General features: G+C 40.5%; 1 protein-coding gene across 1 annotated transcript in view; it reads right to left on the bottom strand.

Moving 5' to 3' along the window:
• KCNH8 (potassium voltage-gated channel subfamily H member 8) overlaps positions 1-17,274 on the bottom strand; it is a 374,236-nt gene that overhangs the window by 215,021 nt on the left and 141,941 nt on the right. Inside the window, exon 3 of the mRNA XM_007053238.3 lies at positions 16,397-16,528. Coding sequence (XP_007053300.1) covers positions 16,397-16,528 — 132 coding nt within the window. The remainder of the gene's footprint in view (positions 1-16,396; positions 16,529-17,274) is intronic.

Raw genomic sequence — 17,274 nt, forward strand, 5'->3', positions numbered from 1 at the left:
ACGATATTACCCATCGTTAAAAATAGTCAGACAGCTTCTTCCCACCCCCACTAGAAAGTTGTCAGGTCTCTATTACATTTGCACCTCCTCTTTAAATAAGACATTTAAGATACAGCTCACGTCACACACAGAGTAATTTTAAAACTCCCACATATGTTGCTTTTCCTTTAACACCTATATTGTTGTATCCTGATCCTGAGTCTCATTTACCATAGATTTTTAAATTCTGAGCCCTGACTTTTAAATTAATAAACAATATTAAAACATAATATTTAACATCTGTTTTTGTTCTCTTATCCCCTCACTCCCCATACATTCCACCATTGTCACGTGTCCCTTTTAGCCTAGGCTCCCCTTACTTTCTTCACGGGCATGTTCGTTCTCTGCTGCAGGGGCGGGTTTCTTCTTTCTTTTTATATCTATATAATCACACTTTAAGAATCAAGCCTTGTCTAATCTCAAACTATCTTTAGAACATCCAGAAATATTAAAATATACCATCTTTAAATTCATTTATTGTTAAAATTTTCCACCATAGGTGAAACTTCTCCAATTTTGTGCCTAATACCTACACCACAGGAGCAATCATTTTTGAAAAGGTAACAGGCTTTTTTGTGTGGTGGTGGAGGGAGAGAATGGTTTAGATCTCCAGAAAGTAAATTTGCTTTGTACTGATTGTCGTCCCTCCATGACAGGGAAAGAGAAGGGCTTTGCAGCAGCTGTCAAGGTTTCTTCCCCACTCTGAACCCTAGGGTACAGATGTGGGGACCTGCATGAAAGACCCCCTAAGCTTATTCTTAGGTTAAACGCTGCCACCACCAAAGTGTTACACAAAGAACAGGGGAAGTGCCCACTTGGAAACATCTCCCCCCCCCCCCCCCAAGCACTACACCCCCTTTTCTGGGGAAGACTTGATAAAAATCCTCACCAGTTTGCATAGGTGAACACAGACCCAAACCCTTGGATCTTAAGAACAATGAAAAAGCAATCAGGTTCTTAAAAGAAGAATTTTAATTAAAGAAAAAGTAAAAGAATCATCTCTGTAAGATCAGGATGGTAAATATCTCACAGGGTAATCAGATTCAAAACATAGAGAATCCCTCTAGGCAAAACCTTAAGTTATAAAAAGACACAAAAACAGAAATATACATTCCATTCAGCACAACTTATTTTATCAGCCATTTAAACAAAACAGAATCTAACACATATCTAACTAGATTGCTTACTGACTTTTTACAGGAGTTCTGACCTGCATTCCTGCTCTGGTCCCGGCAAAAGCATCACACAGTCAGAGAGAACCCTTTGTTCCCCTCCTCCCCCCCGCCCCAGCTTTGAAAGTATCTTGTCTCCTCATTGGTCATTTTGGTCAGGTGCCAGCGAGGTTATCTTAGCTTCTTAACCCTTTACAGGTGAAAAGGTTTTTCCTCTGGCCAGGAGGAATTTAAAGGTGTTTACCCTTCCCTTTATATTTATGACAGCAGTGATACACACTTCACTGCATCATTCACCAGACCATCCTGTGGGGTAAGTTGTCTGGGGACTTAAAAAAACAATGGGTATTGTAATGAGATTAGTGAAGTACTTAGACTCAACCTCTAGCTTGCAACATGGTCTTTTAAAGCTCTTTTACAAGACATTTCTGCCAAATACAGTGACTTGTTGAAGCCCAATGCTCGCTGGTTAAGTAGGGGGCATGTGTTAGAGAGGTTTAGTATGCTTCAAAAAGAAATGCTAGAATTTCTTTCAAACCACAAGACCAGCAAGACTTGCGAGTTCCTGGAATTTATCTTATAGGTAGCTTCTCTGAGCAATATTACTGGTCACTTGAATTTCCTAATTGCAGCTGCAAGGCTGTTCAAGCAGAGTCGAGGATCTGTTTGAAAAAGTATGCGTCTTTCAGAGGAATCTTGAAATCTTTCAAACAGACTTAACAGGAATAATGTAACACTTTCCCACATTGTGTGTTGTTGCTTCAGATGAAACTTTGATAAAAACTATGCAAGAATTCCTAAACATTCTGATCAAACTTTTAAAACGTGATTTGAGAATTTTAGAATTCCAGGGATTTGCTTTTCTTTGTTTGTGAAACATTTGTTGTTTCTACCAATGGCCCTTGCCCTTCTGAAGCAAAGAATATTCTTGACTTAATGAAGGTGTCTTTCAATTAGAAATTGTAAGGCTCCAGAGCTCAGATGTCTTGAAGGCAAAATTCAGAGATGTGGAACACTGATTTCTAGACTCAATATGCTGACCAGTTTCAGAATAGCCATAATATAGCCATCTATCTTTTAATGATGTTCGGATCAACATATGTCTGTAAAACTGGGTTTTCTACCATGAACGTTATAAAAAACCAAAACTCCAATCACCTGGCAGATGAGCATCTTCAGTGCATGTGTCATGCCCTGACCTTCTGCAAACCACTCTTCACAAAGCTTGCCAGAGATTGTGAGTGTTACCTCTCCCATTAGAGATTGCCACAAACACAAGGTAATAACTCTGATTTATAAACTTTGTTAAAAGATAGAAGTACTAATACTTATGTTGCAATCAAGGTCTTTATTTATTGGTAGCTGAAGATTTGGGTTTGGATTTTTTTTTGGTCAGCCTTCTGTGCTAATGGCCCGCCTCTTGTCATAAAATTTTGAAATTGGCCCATGGATAGATCTAATTGTGTAACACTGATATAAATCATAACAATAAACTATGCTATACCCATAAGTATACTGTATCCACACAGAGTAAATCATCTGGATGCTATACATCTCAGCTTCCATTTAACTAGATCCCTTTATCATTATAACCTAATAGATTATATTCATTATTTCTTGTAGTATCTTAGCCTATACACTCATCTTGTTCTTCTGGATCTGGACTGTTTCTTCTACTCTCATGTCTGTCCTGTTGTTGTGATTATGCATCTTCTTGAGATGTTCAGGCTCTCTTAGATCTCATGGATACCTAGTGATTTCTTGGTGACCTGTAGGACTGATGCCTATGATCTCATTCAAATTATTCTTGAATGGATTTGCCTATTCCCAGGTCCATAAGTACCAGCTTCCCTTCTTCTGTATCTCAGACAGACACACCTCTGTCATTACATTTAAATCACAGTCTAAATGGGAACCCCATTTGTATTTTATACTGTTTTCTCTAGGAATAGAGGTCACCTGGCATTGCTCTCTTTGCTTGCTAAGGATTGAGATTGCCAGATTTAGGAAAATTTGTATGGTGTGGTTAAAAATCATCAGTGTTTCACCTCTCTTCCTCATTGCCCTCCGTATTTTATTCTTGTCTTGATAGCAGTGAAGATAGACAATCACACCCATTGGTCAGGAGCTTTCTGGGGGCTTGGAGAAAAGGGATCTGCGAGCCCTCTCTGTATGAATGAGATCTTTATTGCCCAGTCTTAGTGTGTCATGGAAAATATCGTCCAATGTGTCCAGCAGATTTCTTCCTTCAGTCTCCTCCGGAATACCTTTAAAGCTTCTGTTATTCATATGTTCTCTATATTCCACATCCTCCAGATTTAATTCTTTTTCTCCCCAATTATTTGGATTAGGTCATCTACATTAGTAATGCTCATTTAATTCTGTTTCCACATCTGATTTTTCCCATTAATCCTTTTATATTTTTAATGAAAGCCTGGAACTCTTCCCCCATCTCCTATTAATCTTTCTGATTTCTACGAGCATGTCATTCAAGTCAGCCTTAATGATGGGTGCTTCTCCATCAGCCTCCATACTTTGCTGGAGTGGGAGTTACTCTCTTTCATGGCCAGGGGAACAGATTTTTGTATTGGAGGATTTATTTCCTTTTTCAGACATCTAAATCTCCTTATCTTTTCTCCTTGCTTGTTGTGCTTTTCTAAAGATGGCGGCTACCATACTCCTTTGTTTGTCTGACCTTTCCAAAATGGCAGCTGTTACACTTCCTCCCCCAGACACAATAGTAAAAAACCCCACCCACACCTCATTTCACTCACCCACTGTCTCTTTGCAGGATAACGAGGGTCCTGTTCAACATCTCCATGCTAGAAGAGTAATTTTTTGCAGGGAGAACACGTAACTTGATAGTGGAGGAGCACCTGACCGCCCCATGCATCGCCTCTGCTGCCCAACCACCAGCCCTTTGCATGCTCCCCTCTTTGCTGCCTCCTTCCCCAGCTCCTCTCCTCACTTTACCCCTGCACCCCCCGCCCCAGCTCCGCTGCTCCTCCATAAACCCTGGTGGGGAACATCCCTCTCCCTAGGCTGTGTGGAGAACCAACCCCTGGCAGGAACACTCAGCACACCTGCAGGCTGGCTGGTGGGCTCCTTCCTCCCTCACTGCCTCTGGCTGAGCTGGTGCCCCAAGAAAGCCCAAGATCTTTCTGCATTGCCCAGGAGGAGCCTAGTCCTGAGTGTGCCATAGCCGCCGGGAGCCTGGCGCAGCACCAGCACAGGAGAGCAAAAAATGGTGGAAGAACAGATAGTAAGGAAGGTACAGAATAGTCAGCCATATTTTATATTAAGATTCCATTTATAAAATGTTTTATAAAGGGCTACTATAATGTTCATTATAACATGAGTAGAAGATTTATATTTGGTTATCAGATCATCAGTAGAAGGTACTATGTTTATAAGCCATGATAATAAGCAAAATACTGGCCTGTTGGGTGCTTCAGCAATTGATTAACCATTCATTAAAACACCTATTAATCCTTTAAGGGCAATTAGTCTTCCCCCTTAGTATAAATATTGATAAACCCTCAATTTTCATTGAAAGGGAAAGAAGGCTGTAGTGGAGAATATATCGATGTAATACAAATCTTTTTTTGCATAGGAATATCCCATATTTTATAAAAAATAAACGCATCGTGACCATTGGAGAGCATACCTGCTGCTTAATTATAGCCACCATCATGAAACATGTCATATATTTTATACATATGCACATTAAAGAAGGAGAAACCTGATGTGATCCTGCTTGTGCGTGAATGACAGAAGAGAGATAGTATCACTGTGGACGTGCTGCAGAGCTCTGGGGGGACGCCATTCTGATAGAAAGATCGTAATCCACGCTCAGAGACTATCAAACTCAGCCAAGTCATTACAGAACTATTGACATGACGGTGAATCCAAAAAAGATTTACCTACCCTATAACCTCTTTCTTTTTACTGTATCTTATAAAAATACTTAAATAAGAAGCTAAATTCTCTCTCACACATGGCACATTCAAACTGCAATAAGGATTTATTTTTTAATTGGACTAATTTTGCACCCAAAATTGATTGCTTACTTTGTCATTCCAAATTGTGTCTGAGTAGCATGCAGCTAGAGGCTCAGAGCAAGCAGGGGAAAGCAGCAGCAGAATCTATTGCTGCTGGTGGTACTTGGAAAAGGAAAAAGTTCATATACACATTGGTAGAGGAGATGCAGCGTCTCTGTGGACATGTTGTAGTGTTGATTTTGTGACCCTTTTTGCTCCAGTATTAGAAAAAACCCACACAAAATGCCAACAGGGGAAAATAAAACCTCTCATAGATAGATATAGATGATACAGATTAGGGCTGTCAAGATATTTTAAAAATTAATCACATGATTAATCACACTGTTAAACAATAATAGAAGATCATTTAAATATTTTTGGATATTTTCTACATTTTCTCACATTTTACAAATATTTGCACTGTAAAAAACAAAAGAAATAGTATTTTTAATTCACCTAATACAGGTACTATGGTGCAATCGCTATCATGAAAGTTGAACTTACAAAGGTAGAATTATGTACAAAAATAACTGCATTCAAAAATAAAACAATATAAAACTTTAGAGCCTACAAGCCCACTCAGTCCTACTTCTTGTTCAGCCAATCGCTCAGAGGAGCTCAAATGTTTACATTTGCAGGAGATAAGGCTGCCCACTTCTTGTTCACAATGTCACCTGAAAGTGGGAACAGGTGTTCTCATGACACCATTGTAGCCGGTGTCGCAAGATATTTACATGTCAGATGCACTAAAGATTCATATGTCCCTTCATGCTACAACCACCATTCTAGAGGACATGCATCCATGATGATGATGGGTTCTGCTAGATAACAATCCAGAGCAGTGCGGGCTGATAACATGTTCATTTTCTTAATCTGAGTCAGATGCCACCAGCAGAAGGTTGATTTTCTTTTTAGTGGTTTGGGTTCTGTAGTTTCCACATCAGAGTGTTGCTCTTTTAAGACTTCTGAAAGCATGCTGCACACCTCATCCCTCTCAGATTTTGGAAGGCACTTCAGATTCTTAAATCTTCAGTCGAGTGCTGTTGCTATCTTTAGAAATCTCATATTGGTACAGTCTTTGCATTTTGTCAAATCCACAGCTAAAGTGTTCTTAAAATGAACATGTGTTGAGTCATCATCAAAGACTACTAATACATGAAATGTATGGCAGAATGTAGGTAAAATAGAGCCGGAGACATACAATTCTACCTGAAGGAGTTCAGTCACAAATTTAATTAACGCATTTTTGTACACGAGTATCATCAGCATGGAAGTATGTCCTCTGGAATGATGGCCGAAGCATGAAGGGGCATACGAATGTCTAGCACATCTGGCAGGTAAATACCTTGCAATGCCAGCTACACAAGTCCTGTGTGAACGCCTGTTCTCACTTTCTGGTGACATTGTAAATAAGAAGTGGGCAGCATTATCTCCTGTAAATGTAAACAACCTTGTTTGTTTTAGCGACTGGCTGAAGGAAAAGTAAGACTGAGTGGACTTGTAGGCTCTAAAGTTGTAAATTGTTTTGTTTTGAGTGCAGTTATGAAATAAAAAAAATCTACATTTGTAAGTAGCACTTTCCCAATAAAGAGATTGCACTACAGTACTTGTATGTGGTGAATTGAAAAATACTGTTTCTTTTGTCTGTCATTTTTACTATGCAAATATTTGTAATAAAAATAATGTAAAGTAAGCATTGCACACTTTTGTATTCTGCGTTGTAATAGAAATCAATATATTTGAAAATGTAGAAAAACATCCAAAATATTTAATAAATTTCAACCAGTATTCTATTAACAGTGCAATTAAAACTGCGATTAATCGTGATTAAATTTTTTTAATCACGATTAATTTTTGAGTTAATCACGTGTTAACTACGATTAATCACCAGCCCTCATATAGATATATATATATAAAACCCATTAAGTTGACAGTATCCCTTAAATTGCTTGTAAAACCAAAGTTGAGATCCAGCAATAAGAATCAGTTTTGGAGAATAGATTAATTTTAAATTATTGCGCCTTCCTGACGTTTTTCTCAGGCTGTACTTTGAAAAGGTACACAATCTTCCATAATGAGGTAAGCTGTTCTGACTTCAAGATAATATCAAACGCAGAGCTGGACAGAAGTGTTTTGTTTGGGAAGCTGTATGTTACCATTTACACTGTGTTTAGTGAGGTACCTCACTGTGGGCCAAATTCTGCTCTCAGTTATGTTGTCGTGAATTTGGGGCAAGGACATTTACTTAAGTGAACTTAGTCTTGGCATGAGCTGTTACAGACCAGAATCTGGCCTAAATTTACAGCTAGTTTACCACTCATGTTTTGGTCTGTTTGTTATGTGACCCTTCTTTTCTGAGACTATTTGTATATCCTTCAATAAACTCTCGTCCCTGTGAGATGGTAAAGTCTTTTATTTGGTACTTATCCATAGGTCATGAGCAAAAGGAGGCAGTTTCAAGGAAGTTATTGTTCACACCTTTTCTAAGAATCCTCAGATCTTAGTTAACCCTGGTGGTCATATTTCACTGCTTCTGTTCCATTTCACAGCTTCTGTTTAAATCTGGGAAACCTTCCATTGGTGTTGGATCAGGGCCTAGAGCTTTTATATAATGTATATTAGTGTAGTATCTAAGGACCTAATCCAATTCCCACTGAAGTATGAAGGAGTTTGTAAGGTAGTGTACTCACCACCTTTAGTATCCCCTTGTGTTAGGGCATGATACTGCAAAGGGTCCTCATCTCCAACATCTCCTGCAGGCTGTCTGCCTCTCACCTCCAGCCAAGTAATCTAAAGTTCAGTACCCTTCCAGGGTTACTAAAGGTCTAACTGAAAGTCCAAGCTAAATGACCAAAATAACTCTTCCACCCCTCTGGGGCTCCACTGAAGTGTTCTTAGTCGCCTTCATCAGGGCCTCTCCACACAGATGCCTAATTTGTTTCTTCAGATTTCCTTCTCTGTTGCTTGCTGGAGGATCTGTACTGGGCCTCCCTCCCAGGAGCCTAACCCGCTCCTGTGGTTGGGCTAGCATGCCCCTTCCTCAGGGGCTACTAGGGGAACACAGGCCCATTCTCTACTCTGTGTCCTGGCCCAGGGACCCTGTATGAAGCACTGCTTCTTCAGACCCTGCTTCTTCAGACTGCTTCTGTTTCCCTGGGCGGCTTCCTATCTCCAAGCCCCGCTGTGCTGCTTCCCCATAGCCTGTGCTCAACACAGCCTCCCCTTGGTTCTCATGCCTCTGGCTTCTTCCTTCTATGCTGAACTAATTAGTTTTCTGGCCCTCTCAGGCTCCACTCAAATGCTTTTACTATACTTTCCTCGGGTCCTCCTCCACAAGAGCCTATCCTGCTCCTGCAGAGTTCTTCTTTTGTAATTTCTTATCTTTGCAGGTTTTCCCTCCCTTCCCCAGGAACTCTGGCAGCTTCCCCATGGGATCTCCTCAGCCCTTGTAGGATCTAGCTCATGGCTCCCCCCCACAGGAGCTTTACTCTGTGGGTTCTCCTACTTGCAGGAGAGTCCTGCCTTCTCTGCAGTCTCCCCACACCACCGCATACTTGTATAGTCTTTTCCTAACCCATTCACAGGTATGGTCACTAATGAGCCTTCAGTTGCCAAATCACCATCAGCTTCGGGCTGGCTGCTAGGTTTCAGGAAAGGCTGAGCTTGGCTTGCATTAAAAGGCCAGACAGCCTGTGACAGAGTTTTTCCATTCTTCAGTGGGAACTGGATCAGGCCCCAGGTACTAATGTCAACTAATAGTCTGTCCTCCAAAGCATCAGGAATTTTCTCCCTGGCTCAGAACCACAAAAGGGAGAAGCATTGTGATGCTGACCCTAATTTATAGGCACCTAGAAAAATCACTGGAACAACACTGCAATCCACAAAACTGGAGTTAGGCACTTAAGCTCCCTATGTCACCCCTGGGGAGAAATAGATGCCTTAGAATGTGATCCACAAAGCCATCCCACTAGGTGAGGAGCTGCCGAACCTAGACAATGAAAGACGATGAGCAGAGGGGTATATTCTAAGCACCCCCCACTCACAGAGTTTGGTGCCTAAATCTCAGCCGCAGAGAGGCAACTATTTCTAAGAGTAATCCATGAACAGGGAGATGCTCCTCTAAATTACTTGCAGCACCTGACCCAGTAGATGTGCTGAGAGGCCACCTAACACCACATTAAACAGCCAAGGAGGAAGAAGCGTAGGAAGTCCTCTTTATAACCTTAAGCCCCAAGGTTAGAGCACTCACCCAAGATGTGGGAGATCCCCAGTTCAAATACCCCTAGGCCTGATGAGATGAGATCCACCGCCTCTTAAGGGAGTGCCCTAACCACTCACTGTAGAATCACTCACTATTTCTCTGGCCCAACAAATGTTTAATTATATTTAATACTTATTACAGTGGAACAACTTGCTGCATGCTGAAGGGCTAGAAGAGACACTGGCCTACCGGACTCCCCATGTGGAAGATGGGCGATTTCTGGCATGTTTAATGAGTAGGTAGGAACTTCTATTGTTTTTGTATGTTCTCTCTGTATGGCTATTATCTTAAAAATAAATGCACTGTGCTGACCAAGTGCAGTGTGGTAACTGCTGGCCATTGCACTACTCCTTGTCCTTGAAAAGAAAATAAGGCACAGGAGCTGGCCATTAGGCAGACTGGCTTGCTGGGGATATCACAATGTATGTACATAAGAACGGCCATCTAGCCTAGTATCCAGTCTTCTGCCAGTGGCCAATGCCAGGTGCCCCACAGGGAATGAACAGAACAGGTAATCATCAAATGATCCACCCCCCTCATCGCCCATTCCTAGCTTCTGGCAAACAGAGGCTAGGGACACCATCCCTGCTCATCCTGGCTTATAGCCATTGATGGACCTATCCTCCATGAACTTATCTAGTTCTTTTTTGAACACTGTTATAGTCTTGTTCTTCACAACATCCTCTAGCAAAGAGTTCCGGACTGACTGTGCATTGTGAAAAAATACTTCCTTTTGTTTTAAACGTGCTGCCTGTTTCATTTGGTGACCCCTAGTTCTTGTGTTATAAGAATGAGTAAACAACACGTCCTTATTTACTTTCTCCAAACCAGTCAATTTTATAGACCTCTATCATATCCCCCGCAGTCATCTGTTTTCCAAGCTGAAAAGTCACAATCTTATTAATCTCCCCTCAGATAGAAGCTGTTCCATACCCCCAATCATTTTTGTTTCCCTTTTCTGAACCTTTTCAGATTCCAATATATCTTTTTTGAGATGGAGCGACCCATCTGCATTCACTATTCAAGATGTGGGGGTACCATGGATTTATATAGTGGCAATACGATATTTACTGTTTATTATCTATCCCTTTCTTAATGATTACCAACATTCTGGTAGCTTTTTTGACTGCTGCTACAAATTGAATGAATGTTTTCAGAGAACTATCCACAATGACTCCAAGATCTAATTTAGACCCCAGCATCTTATATGTATAGTTGGGATTATGTTTTCCCAATGTGCATTACTTTGCATTTATTAAACATTGAATTTCATCTGCCATTTTGTTGCCCAGTTACCCAGTTTTGTGAGATCCCTTTGTAGCTCTGTGCAGTGTGCTTTGGATTTAACTATCTTGAGAAGTTTTGTATCATCTGCAAATTTTGCCACCTCACTGTTTACCCCTTTTTCCAGATCATTTATGAATAAATTGCATAGTACTGGTCCCAGTACAGACACCTCAGGGACATGACTATTTACCTCTCTCCATTCTGAAAACTGACCATTTATTCCTACCCTTTGTTTCCTATCTTTTAACCAGTTACCGATCCATGAGAGGACCTTCCTTCTTATCCCATGACAGTTTACTTTGTTTAAGAGACTTTGGTGAGAGACCTCGTCAAAGGCTTTCTGAATATCTAAGCACACTATATCCACTCAATCCCCCTTGTCCAAATGCTTGTTGACCCCCTGAAAGAATTCTAGTAGATTGGTGAGGCATGATTTCTCGTCACAAAAATCATGTTGACTCTTTCCCAACGAATTATATTCATCTGTGTGTCTGACAATTCTGTTTTTTTACTATAGTTTCAACCAATTTGCCCAATACTGAAGACAGACTTACTGGTCTGTAATTGCCAGGATCACCTCTGGAGCCCTTTAAAAATTAGCATCACATTAGCTATCCTCCAGTTATCTGGTTCAGAAGCTGATTCAAATGATAAGTTACAAACTACAGTAAGTAGTTCTGCAATTTCACATTTGAGTTCCTTTAGAACTCTTGGGTGAATGCCATCTAGTCCTGGTGACTTATTACTGTTTAATTTATCAGTTTGCTCCAAAACCTCCTCTAATGACACCTCAGTGTGTGACAATACCTTAGATTTGTCACCTAAAAAGAATGGCTCAGGTGTGCGAATCTCCCTCACATCCTCAGCCATTAAGAACAATGCAAAGGATTCATTTAGTTTCTCTGGGGGGCTGTTCAGCCTTAACTCCTCCCCACCCCTAATCAGATTACCAAAGGTAATCATCCCCTGTTATTTTTAGTTCCTGGAGGAGCTATGGTAGCCCTCCCCCATGGAATAGAACTCAATCATACAGAAAACATTCATAAATTTAATACAATGGTCTCCATAAGGTACTTTAGGGGGTTGAATACTGTCACAATGAATATTGCCCCTCTTACCAAAGCCTAATTTTCTCCACCATAAATTTTTTTACAGGATTTCAGATTAAGAAATGCATTGATAATCAGGACTCAAGTTTTACTGGTTTGGCCAATTATTCTCTAAGAAACATAACTGTAACCGCCAGAGAAGTCAAAGGACATTACTGTGTGTATATGAAAGCAGAATAGAGCCCTAAACTTTCCAACACTGAGGGCCAGATTCTAATCTCAGTAACTCCAGTTTAAATCTGCTTGCTTTTGATGGAGTTACTCCAGATTTAAAAAGATGTAACCACAATCAGAATTTAGCCAATAGGCATCCCAGCTTAGTACATAGCACTGAAATAACTTTTGCCCTGCAAAACAACTAGTGTTTCCCTCTCCTTTCTGATGGGAACAATTGCTTTTCTAAAATAAGAGATTTTCTGTACGTTGGAAAGAAAAGACCATCAATTTTGTTACAGTATTCCAAATCTGGCAAAGAGGGTGTTCAAAAGCTATCTTTTACAACAGTGCTTAATTATAGGTATTTTTAAAGAAACAAGGAGGATGGTGGGATTTCTCTGATATATTACTGGGTTGGGGAAACAATCTATTTGTGTAAAGGCAAATTAACAGTGTAAACGGTGGAAAGTTACAACATGCTTACTGTCCAGCAAAAGAGCTTGTTAATTAAAAAAAAAGAAACAGCGGCACTAAATGCATAACAGTTACTTTTAAAGGACAGTAGCAGATTGCCATAGCAGCTGTCTGACAGAGAGACTACCACCATCCCTTAAATGCACTTTTTCCCAACTTTTGGTGGTATGCATGTGCATATATGAGTGCAGAATTGAAGCAGTAGGGCCTTATCCTGCCATTGTCTGTCAAGACTGACTTCAGTGGGAGCTTTTTTGCAGAATAATAGCAGGAACTGATCTTTAGTATATAACATGCTATTATAAAGTATCCTTAAGTATTAATGATCATGCAGCCATTAAAGTCAGTGGGAATTTATTATATATATTTACAGCCACTTTCAATCCCCTGTACGCTGCCAGAGTGGTGTGAAATAATCTTAATATAAATCCGAATCAGGCCAAGGAGTAAATATTACAAATTTCTGGCTATGTTATATAGGCCATTTCAAGCCTGACGTTTTAGCCTGAGACTGTTCATTGCCCTCTAACGCCTGTGTCACCAGTCCTTGGTGTGATTTTGCAGGGGGTCTCTACTGCTCCCTGTTGGTTTCCTTTGGTTAGTCCCCGATCAGGGCAGTTCTTGGACTGTGGCCTCTAATTAGGCCCAGGGGTTTGCTTGTGTCTCTTTGGGTCTTATTCCTGGAAGCAGCCTGGTGCAGGGGTGTTGTCCCTTCCGTGTCCCAGGCCTTTCTGCCTTTCCTCCCTCTCTGATTGCCCTCCTCTTATAGCAGGCCTTTTCCCCCCTCATTGGTTGCAGGTGAGGGTGCCTCCCTCCATGACTGGCAGTTGTGGCAGCTGCATGGGAGTGTGGTCAAACTGCTTGCCTGCAGGCAGGAGAAGCTCCCCTCCTCCTTCTGCCTTTGCTCAGTATGGGATTTGTAGACTCCATTACTACCAGTCACTATTATTTATACTGGGGAAGCATAAAGCAATTGGGAATGCATTGTGCTAGAATCTGTGCAAACATACAAGTAGATCTGGTTCCTGGCCCAAAGAACTTACCGTCTGATTTGAAAGAAGCAGCAACAAGCAAGGGTGACAAACAACAAGACTGAAGGGTAGAGAGATGACCTAGGAAATGAAGTTATCATGTGGTTCCATTGGTAAGCTATTGCACAAGCTAGCCATCATTGCTTGGATGATTTCTTGTCGGCTTCATAGCAGCAGTGGATTTTTGGGAGAAGGTAGTAGCCATACAGATTAATTCAAGGAGAACTATACATACATAGGAGCAGTGTGGAAGAAAACTCAGCTGTTTGAGAGAGCAGCAGACGAGTGGCCATTTCAAGGATGGCATCATGAGGAGTTCTTTTTTGGTTAAGTTTGAGTTGCTGCCGAGACATTCAGAAGGAAAGGTCAGAGACAGAATCTGAGATTTGAGCCAAGATGAAGTGAAATTAGTCAAGAATGGGCAGTTAGTTTGGCAATCAACTAGTATAAATATAGTAATTGAAGCTGTGTAAGCAAATGAGATCACCCAAATAAACAGTCTAGAGCAAGAAGAGGAGGGGGCCAAGAATGGGATCCTATGGAAGCAGAATGACAACATAGTGGAAGAGATGCCAAAAGAGCAGCCAGAGAGATAGGAGGATACTAGGGGAAGAACATCATCATGAAAGCCCAGGGAGGACAAGATTTCAGGAAGGAAGGCATGATGAACAGCATCAAAATCAGCAGAGCAGTTAAGGAGGATGAGGTTGGAGTAGATATCCTGAGATGTGACCATTAAGAAATCATTAAGGATCTTGGCAAGAGTAGTTTCAGTGGTGTTTTGAAGGATTCAGGATAGAATAGATGACAGGAACTCAAGGCAGTGGTTGCAAATGACATGCTCAATAGTTTAGAAATCAGTAAGTTTTACTATGCCCTCTTTGATTATGTCCAATGAATAGCTGGTGGAAGGTCTTTTCTGTATAGGACAGAGAGAAGACAGCAAAGGTTGAAAGAAAATCCTATTAGTAAACACCGTTATGCAGACATGTCCAATCATTATATTGTTTGGCCAATGTACATGGCAGAGGGGCATTGCTGGCACATGACGACATATATAACATTAGTAGATGTGCAGGTAAATGAGCCTCTCATGTTGTGGCTGATGTGGTTAGTCCTCTGATGGTGTTGCTAAAGTAGATATGGGGACAGAGTAGGAAACGAGGTTTGCTACAGGGATTGGTTCCTGGGTTAGTGTTTCTGTGGTGTTGTCTGTAGTTGCTAGTGAGTATTTGCTTCAGGTTGGGGGGCTGTCTGTAAGTGAGGACTGGCCTGCCTCCCAACCTCTGTGAGTGAGCGATCATCTTCCAGGATAGGTTGTAGATCGTTGATAATGTGCTGGAGAGGTTTTAGCTGGGGGCTGTACAAGACTTCAAAGATAAACAGCAGAACTAAAATTTATTTGCAAATTTATCATCAATTTGGCCCTGAATAGGGACTGGGAGTGGCTGGCTCATTACAAAACCATCTTTCCCTCCCCTGGAATTGACACCTCCTCATCTATTATTGGGAGTGGACTACATGCACCCTGATCGAATTGGCCCTGTCAACACTGGTTTGCCACTTGTGAGGTAACTCCCTTCTCTTCATGTGTCAGAATAATAATGCCTGCATCTGTAATTTTCACTCCATGCATCTAAAGAAGTGGGGTTTTTTACCCACGAAAGCTTATGCCCAAATAAATCTGTTAGTCTTTAAGGTGCCACCAGACTCCTTGTTGTTTTTGTGGATACAGACTGTCATAAATATAAAGGGAAGGCTAACCACCTTTAAATCCCTCCTGGCCAGAGGAAAAAACCCTTTCACATGTAAAGGGTTAAGAAGCTAAAGATAACCTCGCTGGCACCTGACCAAAATGACCAATGAGGAGACAAGATACTTTCAAAGCTGGAGCGGGTGGGGAACAAAGGGTTCTCTCTGTCTGTGTGTTGCTTTTGCCGGGACCAGAGCATGAATGCAGGTCAGAACTCCTGTAAAGGGCTAAAAAGCAATCTAGTTAGATATATGTTAGATTCTGTTTTGTTTAAATGGCTGATAAAATAAGTTGTGCTGAATGGGATGTATATTTCTGTTTTTGTGTCTTTTTGTAACTTAAGATTTTGCCTAGAGGGATTCTCTATGCTTTGAATCTGATTACCCTGTAAGGTATTTACCATCCTGATTTACAGAGGTGATTCCTTTACTTTTTCTTTAATTAAAATTCTTCTTTTAAGAACCTGATTGCTTTTTCATTGTTCTTAAGATCCAAAGGTTTGGGCCTGTGTTCACCTATGCAAACTGGTGAGGATTTTTATCAAGCCTTCCCCACGAAAGGGGTTTGGGAGGATTTTGGGGGGAAAAGACACTTCCAAGCGGGCTCTTTCCATGTTATATATTTGTTAGACGCTTGGTGGTGGCAGCAATAAAGTCCAGGAGCAAAAGGTAAAATAGTTTGTACCTTGGGGAAGTTTTAACGTAAGCTGGTAAAAATAAGCTTAGGGGGTTTTTTCATGCAGGTCCCCACATCTGTACCCTAGCGTTCAGAGTGGGGAAGGAACCTTGACACAGACTAACACGGCTATCCCCTGATACTTAACTTGTAGAATGTGGAGCAAGATCTAAATTAAAACGAATATAAAACGGAACAAAATTGCATTTTCCGTATCATTAGTTCTTTGATTTTGGTTACATTTCTAGCCCCAAAAGTCCTACATAAATGTACTCTTTTGAATTTTAAAACGGAACTTCAAAAGAATTTCCACCCCGACTCCTTTATTTAATGGTGACTATATCTCAAAACGTGAAGTATCAATAGTATTTATCAGTGTTTGTTAGAAACTATACAGACCTTCTTTTTTATCTTCTGGAGCAATCTTCACCTTTGTATCTGTTATATCTTTGAAAGAGGCCAGAAACAGTACTACATCTCCTTTCTCGTTCTTTATAGGAACAATGTCCAGTAGGCACCAGAATGAAGACCCTGTAAGGATACAGAATGAATTAAATTCAAACAGCTGTCTTTTTGTTGAAAAAATCCAAACTATTAAAGCTGCAACTAACATAATTCTAACAAAAAGTCGTATTTAGAAGGTCAGTCAGGAAATCACAGATGTTCAGCTCATGTAAATCTCTTTGCATCATTGGTCGAAGCTCAGTAGTGCTGCATTCTGTGGAATCAAGGAATTAATTTAGATGCAAAATTTATCTACTGGGAACATTAATGGAGTTTAATGAAGCTTCTTACTTCTCTCAAACCACCTTTTCCTTTGAAATCTTAACTGATGCTGGCACTTCCTCTTTTAATGGAGTACCTGCCACTGTGTTAACTCTGATATCTGAAGCTTCCATGTTTACTATGAAATATCTTTACCTTAGATTCATCATCAGACTTGGCTTTCTCATCATCCCTTAGCAGAAGACCCAGTAGCTAGTGTATCACTTCACTAATTCAAAGATATTTAAACTAATCAGACTTGTGACTTTAATTTCTATTTTAAGTACAGTTATTCAAACCTGAGGTGTTAAACTTAGGCAAGTGAAAACTCAAAGTCCTTGTATTTCATGTAAGATGAGTATTATAATACTTACATTTTATCTGTGAAAATTAATGACAATAAAGATCTTCCCTTTTACATGTTAATTGCGGTAATACCAGTTAGTAGCCTGGGTAAAAAATACTTTTTTTTTAAATGTAAAACTCAACTTGCCTATTTAGTGTCAAATTGT

This window comes from Chelonia mydas, chromosome 2 (assembly GCF_015237465.2).
Source record: "Chelonia mydas isolate rCheMyd1 chromosome 2, rCheMyd1.pri.v2, whole genome shotgun sequence".
NCBI classification, from domain to species: domain Eukaryota; kingdom Metazoa; phylum Chordata; order Testudines; family Cheloniidae; genus Chelonia; species Chelonia mydas.